This window comes from Camelus ferus, chromosome 35 (genome assembly GCF_009834535.1).
Source record: "Camelus ferus isolate YT-003-E chromosome 35, BCGSAC_Cfer_1.0, whole genome shotgun sequence".
NCBI classification, from domain to species: Eukaryota; Metazoa; Chordata; class Mammalia; order Artiodactyla; family Camelidae; genus Camelus; species Camelus ferus.
The window spans coordinates 9,238,450-9,247,424 of record NC_045730.1 but is presented as its reverse complement, the minus strand read 5'-3'; the positions used below and the strand labels follow the sequence as shown (position 1 = coordinate 9,247,424).

Here is an 8,975-nt window from a genome sequence, read left to right as displayed (position 1 = left end):
GGCACCAAGAATTCCAAGGCTGTGCTGAGGACATGGATGTGTGTGGGCGTGTGCTACTCAGAGAGGTCTTCCTGGAAATCAGTGCTGGCTTTAACTCCAAACGACTCAAGAATATCTAGTTAGTGTGATCCGGGTGTCTGGGCCCACCTCCAGCCACCTTCTGACAGCAGCAAGGAGCAGGGGGGCCTGAGCACCCACCACAAGCCTTGAAGCCAAGATGTGCCCGCCTGCCCCCACTCCTGGCCTTCCTGCCCACTGGGCCGTGATATGAAGTATTCAGGGACCCTTATGAGCTTCCAGGGGCTCAATTCAAACTCCTGCCTTCAAATCCAAACTTCAGAGAGAGGAGAAAAGAATGGCAGAAACAGCCCTCCCAACCCCGCACAGCAGAAACAAACTTCATATATCTGAAGGTGATTAACTGTCTTTATTGGAGGAAAACAAGAAGTCATCAATCTCATTATCATTATGATAGAAATCTTGATATGTGTACATGATTGTCAAGGCAGAGAATCATTTGCTACACAGGCCCGTTGACAGTTTTGCAGTGCCGCAACCCGTGGGGGGTAAACTTCTTGCAGAGTTTATTACATGCATGGAATAAATGCACAGTTTCCCTTCTTTTGGACAAGCATATTTTTTACAGAAAATTTGAACCAGTTGCAAGCCTGGTAATAATAGACACGGGGGGACATTCCTGGGTTTGACATCATAAGCTTTTGGAAAACGTGCTCACTGCTGGGAGAGCTGCAAGAAGGCCTATGCCACTGTGTGTGGTGACCAAAGCCAATTTAGAAATTGTTCCGAATTGTATTCTGGACAGAATGTACCTTTTTTTTTTTTTCTGTCTTCCAACCTCAACGTGGGGCTGAGATAAATGTCCTCTGAAACGTTGCAATGTTGCAGCATTGTTCTCATGGACAAGATGTTTTTGTTTTTGGAACATGTTTTTGGAACATGTCAAAAAGCTGGCTGCCAGCCCTGCCCCAGCACTCCTGCCCCACCAAATGCAGGGCTACTGTGAGGGTCAGTGAACCCCCGTCTGTCCAGAAGAAGGTTTTCCTTTGAGAAGTAATTTATCTAGTGTTTGGGGCTTTTGATTCCCTGGTGATCTTATCTCTCTGACTAAAACCTCAAACACTCCTTTCACTTTCTTTTTTCCTGTCCATAAGAAAATAAAATCACCTCAAAGTAAAGTAAGTTGGTAAATCATCAGAAGACATAATCAACATAGGAGAAGTTCCTTGGAGACCAAAAGGTTTAAAATGGAGACGGCGAATGCAGAAGCGGCATTGGTACAAAGGGGGAAATGCAATAGTTAGTCCCTTTGGTGTAGAGAGATACAGACACTGAGAAGCCATTCCACACTTTGTCCACGAAACCAGGCCTGACAGCCACATGCTGCAGGGTTGGCTGCCAAATGCACAGCCTTTGGGTTTGCAGAAGCAGAGGCCCCTGGAGCCACAAGCCGAGCTGCTCCTGCTGCAGGTGGCAGGGAAGGCAGGAAGGGCTGGTGTTTCTTCCCGTCTGACTCGGTGCGGTGCAGTGCAGGAGGCGGGCCAGGCCGCGGCCAGCATGCGGGGCTGACTTCACAGTGGGGCTGGGCTCCTGGGCCCACGCCTGGGCTGCAGATCGCGATGCACGCAGACCACAATGAAGGCGGGGGCCGCAGGGGGCTCAGGCCTCTATCCTCCTCCTCCCTGCCTGCTGTCCAGCGCAGAGGTTTCCAAGCAATCTCATCCACGCACTAGTTTCCTTGGCATTGTCAGGAAGCAAGCTCCCCTTTCAGAAATCTGCCCAGTTCACCTTTCCTATCTGAAAATGTTGATTTTCATTTCTGAAAACCAAAGCCTGGAACACTACTTTTCGGCCAGTGACAGGTACACTTGCAGCCCCAACCAGCTCCCCACCCCTTGCAAAGAGTGGTGGGTTACATACAGGTATATACATTTTTAAAAAAAAAAAAACAAACTGAACAGTGTTTGGTCTGGAATGTGTTTAAGGAAAAGGCCAGCTTTTCAGAGTGTGACAGCGCAGAATGGGGAGTGGTGCTGTTTCAGAACATGCAGAGGCGTCGTGCACTGGCTGAATCGGAGGGCCTTCGTTTCCTTTGCCAGGAGTGACTGTGCGACCCTGGCGAAGAGTACGTCTTATTTCTGTTAATGGAAGTGGGAGGAGGTGCCCTTGGCTGGACCGTGCTGTTCCTTCTCACATCCAGAGGAAACCCAGCAGTGAGCTTGTGGAAGTCACACCAAGTTGGAGAGTTGCGGGTGTAGCACAGAGGCCACAACCCTCCTCCTCCTGCCTTCAGCCCTGAGCGATGGTTCCCGCGTGGCTTCTCCAAGGTGAAGAATTAACACTGGCCTGGGTTCTGGGTGGGTCACAGGGACGTGGTGGCCAAAGCCTTAAAATACTGAGTTATCTCCACCGGGATATGGCCTTTCCTTTCTGTTTAATATTGCTCAAGAAAGATCAAACTCCAGGGGTTAATCAGATTATGCTGTCACTTCTCCAGAGAGAGGGTCAGCCCCTGTTCTCAAGAGGGGTCACTTGGGTTCCCTCCCTTTGTCTCTGGTGTACCCTGGTCTGTTTTAAATGGGGGGGGGTCCCCCTCTCTTACTCACAATCTTGCCTGGGATATGCTGGATACCACGGGAGACAAATGAACAAGAGGTTAGTGCTGGGCAGGTGAACTGAGTCTGGAGGTCATATGCCAAATCCCTTTCATCAGCTCATGTTCCTTAAGCGCCAAAGCCTTGCCTGTTTAACCCCAAGCCTGACTGCCCAGTTCCTTGGACACTATGCTAAGAGCTAGCTGGACAGTGGGACTTTCTCAAAGGTCAGAAGCTCCTGTGCCAAGGGGAGGCTGCTCCCTGTTCCTGCAGTGAGATTTTAGAAGTGATGGGGATCACTGCCATGGTCAAGAACACCAAGCCACACTTGCCTTTGGGTGGGTGGGTGGGTGGGGGGTTGCTGCTTTCTGCATCTTTTTTTTTTTTAAAGGAAACATGAAGGGGTCATTATCTTTTCTTTCCTCCTATGGAGTCAGGGGCAGTAGGAGGTGGTGAGAACTGCCTACTGCAACAGCCACGTGCCGCCCTGGAATTGCTGTCCATCTGAGTATCTCTTCAAGGGTTTTCCGTGGAGGTGTGCACTTCAGTGGGCACACTCTCTCTTGGCTCCAGCTGCCTTTACCCGACACTGCAGACCCCATGTGCTCGCTGAGGGACAGCAGTGTGTGGCCCAGACTCCAGGGTCCCCCAGTTAAGACAATCACATGCCTATCTGGGCGTGCACTCACAGTTTCAGACAAACGCTAGCTTCTCCAATGGCCTCACTGCTGAGATGAAAATGAGAGAAGGGAGGGACAGACAGGCAGCGGAGGCCAAGATCACTTGAGGACACATTTCAAATGAGAAAAACAATCCACTTGCTCTGAGAAGGTGGAGAGACCAAGCTGGAGAGGGGCGGGTGTCGGAAGGCAGTCTGTGATGAAGCCGTGGTCCACCCTTAGCCTCGCTGCACACGGTGGCCTCGATGGGGAGTGTGAGCTGGACATCCATGTGCAAGGCTCAGCTTCTGTAGGTGGGATTTGACAGCAGTGAGGGTCCAACGACTTCGCCCCTCCTTTTGGCAGGTGTTGTCAAAAGGCACACTCTGAGCTCTCTTCCCTGCTGTAATAAAGTATAAATAATACCAAATACAGTTGAAAGAGAACTTCCATTCTTCTATTACTGAGGCGCTCTCAACAGAGCAAAGGTTCTTCCATATCGGGGTTACTTTCTCCTCTTCCAAAAACAATGGGAAAAAACCTAAGTCTGGTGGCACTGCGACACTACAGGCTCACCCAATGTCAAGTTCAACAGTGCCTACTTTGGGGCTGAAACCAGTGACCATCTCCCCGCACGCTGCTGGGGCCTGATGTACTTCAGGCCAACTCGTCCTTCTTTCAACTCTTCTGCGCTTTCCAGGTCAGACATACTTTCAAACTAATTGCATATAACATGCACCTCACATATCAGCTCCAGCAAATAACTTAATCGCCTGTAAATTTGGCTTCAGATGTTGCCTTTTTAAGTGTAAGTGACTGCCTACAGCCCATAGTACAAGAAGCTGGTAACTGCACGCACGTTAAAGGTATCAAATTCGCGCAAATTATCATCCCCTGTAGTATCTCATTGTTTTCTTGTACTATAGAAACTTGATTTTTTCCATTACGCTCGTTAGTCAGCAACATTCTAATAAGCCCCTTAATAAACCCCTAATAAAACTTGGAGGGAGGCCTCAGTTTTCTGACACTGTTTATAATATCCGTACCACCATCCTTCTCAAGGGGGGGCATGGATTCATATCCAACCCAGGCGACACGTCCTTCTTAACTGGGTCTATTGTTTTACAGCCTTTTCCAGCCTTTTCACAGATTTTGAAGAGCGGTGCTTTGACTTTTCACTCTGGATGCATGTGCGGTAGGTGCCAAATAGGATTCCTGTTGAGGGGCTGAGTGTCTATGAAGCATGTGGATGCAGAGTAGACCAGATGCCTGTCTTTCCTAAAGGAGGCAGAATGGAGCTGTTAATGCTTAATGGTTTTGTGTGTGTGTGTGTATTTCTGTTGGGGGGCCATCACTGAACATCTGACCTGGACCTAGGCAGAGGTGTGGAAGTGACAAAGACAGCCTGACCAACAGCATCTGCCGAGTCTGGCCAACTGTGGGAAAAGAGCATGAGGACATGGGCCCAGAAAGTCCCTGGACCCTCAGGCAGGTGGACAGGGGCCGGCGGCAGGCTAGAGGCTGACTCTGGATGCAAACTCAAGGCGCTGCACAGGCGTAAGGGCTGAGGGAGGGCTTTTGCAAAGCAGACGTTTGGAGCCACCACCTGCTTGCCTCTTCAAGAGAGCATCCTTGAAGCCCCCTGGAAAAGTGGTCTGCCCTGGTTTTCACACTGGCTCCCTCAGTCGTGCACTCTTATCCAGTTTGGCCAAGACATGGCTGGTTTCAGCACTGAAAGTCCTCCATCCCAGGAAAGCCTTCAGTCCTCAGCAAACTGGGATCTTTGGTGACCTCGCCATCACAGGTCTTTGGTTTCTGGATTCCCTTGGTCAGAGGGACGGCTTCCAGCACTGGCTGGGTGGGTCTCTGGCCGTATTTGTAGCGGCGGGTGTCCTGCTTGCCAGGCAGTCCCTGCTCCTCACCACCCTGAAAAACAGTGTCTTTCCAAGGCTGCTCCCCTCTCCTCCCCTGGACCACCATCCTCTGAGAACAGGGCAGAAGTCTGCAGAGACCACTTGTGTGAGCTGGAGGCTGTTTTCAGTTGTAAGGTGAGAAATGCATTTTTTAAGAAACAGATAAATTTTAAAACTGCATCGCTGGGAGCAGGGCCTTCATGTGTCACCCTCCTCGAGAGAAATGAGAGCTGCGTGTGCAATTCACTCTCAACAGGATGGCATCTTGCTCCTTCAGCTGGGGAGGCTCTTAAATCTTTGCTGGGGTCGGGGGTGGGCAGGGGTCCATCTCCTTCACCACAAGGCTAGCCTTTCGTTTGGGGGAAGCAGGCTTCTTCATTTCTGAATGCTGATGGCAAGAGGCCCCGAGGGTCTCCACTCAGAGAGGGGTTTGCTGGGGGAGCTGCCAGGAAGGTTTCTCTGCAGGTCCCCTCCCACAGCACCCTGGGGGAGAAGACTGCAGAACGGCTGAGCTGTTTTCTCAGAGAGCTGCCCCTCCAAGGAAGAAGGGGAGAGAAAGAGAAGGAATTGAAGTAAAGTGCATTCTTCACCTTGGAGACAGATTCTCGATCAATCCTCTTGTTACAATTTTTAAAAATACCTTAAAATTCCCTTTGGAGGAAAAAAAAATCTCATAAAGGTTAACATAAAATTCTACCATGGACAAGCGTAAGAAATAGCTCGTGGAAATAAGAAGTACAGCTCGAGAGGACATATTTCTTAGAAGGAAAAAAAGTCCTAATGCACAATATTTACCAATACTTAAATAATCCAGTTGAAACCTTTTTTTTTTGTCATGAATGAAAAAATACAACACAGATGGTTACCTCTACTGGGAAGAGCAGAAACGGCAGGGGAGAGGACTGGGAAATATCCGTTCTACCAGAGCCTTGCGAGAGTCCTATATACAGCACCAGAGCCTATGAAGTCAGCTCCCTTGAGTCAGTAAAGTTAGTGAGAAATGAACACTTCAGAATTGCAGTATAAAATATGGCCGTAAAAAAACTTCTGTCTTCCAGTCCTGTGCAGGGAGGCGCCCGGTGCAAGGTGGGATCGCTCTGGAGTGGCTGGTGGCGCTGGTGGTCCTCAGGGGGGCCCCCTTCCCTGGCCCGCCCCCTGGGCCCCACCTCCAGGGCCAGTCACTTGCTTCCAGAGTGCACCGTCGTCACAGTGGTGGGCCTCGGTCTCCGATCCGCTCCCACTCCTGAGACCCCCGACGAAGAGGAAATGAAACTACAGAGCGTGGAGGGTGCCAGGCCTGCAGGGGGACAGGGGACACAAAGGGGTTCAAAGCTTCAGTCCCCCTTCCCGCTGCAAGGGTTGGTGGCAGGGGGCAAACTTTTGTGTGCTTGACTACATTTTTACCTGCTTGTGGGGGAACATCTGCAGTGTATCCAAATTCTTCTTAGACCCAAGTCTCCCCTCCTTGTTTCATTGTAATAATTATAACTGCTGTGTATTTGGATACGAGATACAGCGTGGCTTAACCACCATACCACAGGTTCCATTTACTGAGCACTTTTACTATGTGCTCGGCATTGGGTTAGGTATGGAACATACACCATCTTTCTAAGAAGTGTTTATTTCTTACAACAGCTCCGTGAAGCAGGGATTTTAAGAGTAATTAAGAATGTGATACCCTTTTGTGACCCCAGATTGGTCGTGGTCTGGACTCTTGGCTGAGAAGCGTTTGTGACTCAGAGGACACTGACACGGGGCTGCTGACCAAGGCCCGTGGGAACTCAGCAGCCCCCTGGCCTAGAACATCCCTCGTGGGCCGTCCCTCCACTGCTGCCCCCGAGTAGATGCACTGGCCTTGGAGTGTCCTGATGGGAACGACCCTGTGTCTCTCGGTGCCGGAGGTGCACCCCCGCCCTGCCCCTGTGAGCTTTGTGGGCTGGAGCACAGGGATGTGCATAAACACATAACTCAGATGGCTTCACTGTGGTCAGGGCTGCTGTCTGAAACTTCAAAGCAATGAGTGATAGTGGGGTTCCTTTTGACGAGAAGGTGGGAAGGATGTGCCCTGAGATGTAAACGTGGGTCTAAGCGGCATGCGACTGTCAGGGGACGCTCGTGGAGATTTCCTGGGAGAATTTAAGGGCTGGACATTCCGGAATGGGATGGGAGCACTATTTTGAGAGGAAAGGAACCGACCCCTTTTGAGGCACATGGGAAGGAGTGTGATGCCCGGAGTGAGACCAAGCTGAAGGGTCTCAAGGGCTGAGATGAGGGCCTTTGGGGACGATGACGGCAGCCGCTCTGCAGTGCCAAGGGGCCCGCGGAAAAGCCTAGTGCGAGGTTAGGACAAGAACGCAGAGGGGCGTGGGAGGGAAAAATCAGGAGCGTGTCGGTGATGTGACGCTCCGTGCAAAGGTGACGGACAGCAGAATATTAGTACCGTTACTTCGATCGCAAAGCCAACGCGCTTCATGTGAATTAGCTTAAAAGATCATCATTTTAAAAAGATATCTTAAAAGACAATGAGATGAGGCTGTCACGAGTCTCCGTCATCCCTTCCTCAACCCCTAAAGGGGACGCGAAATGAAAAGCCAATCAGTACACGGGGAGTGGGTCAGAAGGCATCTGGGCTATTGTCCGGACACCCATGGCTGAGCGGGGCTTGAGCCACAGGTTTCTCATCTAAAAATGGCCATGAGAATCCCAAGAGTTGTATAAATATGAAGTAATTAAATATAAAAAAAATTTACAAAAGTAGTGTCCTAGGATCTTGTGTGGGGGGGGTATTAAATGGGATCAAGTATTGAGAGAGCCCGACAAACAGCAGGTACTCGTCAGTCGAGTTCCTTCCTCTCCCCGCCCCCGGACGGGTCTCAGAGGCCAGGTGGGAATTTCTGGTTTTGCTACATACGCACAGTCTTTTTGGCTGGCCAAACTGAGGCTGCTCGAAACACCTGCGTTGGAACTGTCCAGGCTGCTGCCGAGATGGAGTTTTCTCATATGTCTCACGACGGCCGTGGCATTAAACGCTTGCTGAAATTTCAGAAAGGGGAGGAAGCAGACTGAATAGTCCAGTCAACAAGAAAAGACTCAGACCGTCTCCTATCGTTTCTCCTGTGACCTCAAGTTCAGACTTCTTAAAACGTTCTCATGACACTCTAGAAACTTGACCCTTCTTCCAAAAGCACACTAGTCATTTGGCCTCCCCTCCCCACCATCAAAATATATTTTGGAGATTAAAAAAAATATTTTTCTTCTGACATAATAATGTAGATTAGGGAATAAATGTAACCCAATCGCGTCCATAATTGAAGAGAAGTGACTTCTAGAATTAAAGGCATATTATAATAACACCAAAACTTAAAATATGATATTTTAAGAGTGTTCATTTTCTACTTTTTGGTGCTTTTATCCTAATAGCATTTCCTTGGAATAAAGTGGGTCAGGGGAATTACTGTTGTATCTGCACGGTCTCTCTCTGTCAGCTCTCGTGGAAAAACAGCCAGCTCTTAATTACCCACACTGATGAGACCATGGCATTTAGGTAATGGTTTAAATCCACCACATTTTTTACCAGAAAGCATGGATGAGTTCAACTTGGATTTCCTTTCTTTACCCCCTTTATATCACTTCGATAAAAGTCTACTCTCCAAAGTCCCAGCAAAGTGAAGGAAGACAACAGGGATTATGTTCTTAAGAAATAGCAAGTGAAGAAGAGATGGTGGCATTACTATTTTTGGATCACAGAGGGGAGGTGTTAAATCATATACTTCAGCCCTCTCACACCACGA

General features: G+C 49.5%; 1 protein-coding gene across 1 annotated transcript in view; it reads right to left on the bottom strand.

Annotated features, from left to right (window-relative positions):
• Positions 1-408: 408 nt before the first annotated feature.
• The window catches only part of CAMK1D (calcium/calmodulin dependent protein kinase ID), a 343,527-nt gene continuing 334,960 nt past the window's right edge, over positions 409-8,975 (bottom strand). Inside the window, 2 exon segments of the mRNA XM_032473942.1 lie at positions 409-6,481; positions 8,100-8,217. Coding sequence (XP_032329833.1) covers positions 6,363-6,481; positions 8,100-8,217 — 237 coding nt within the window. The 3' untranslated portion in view covers positions 409-6,362.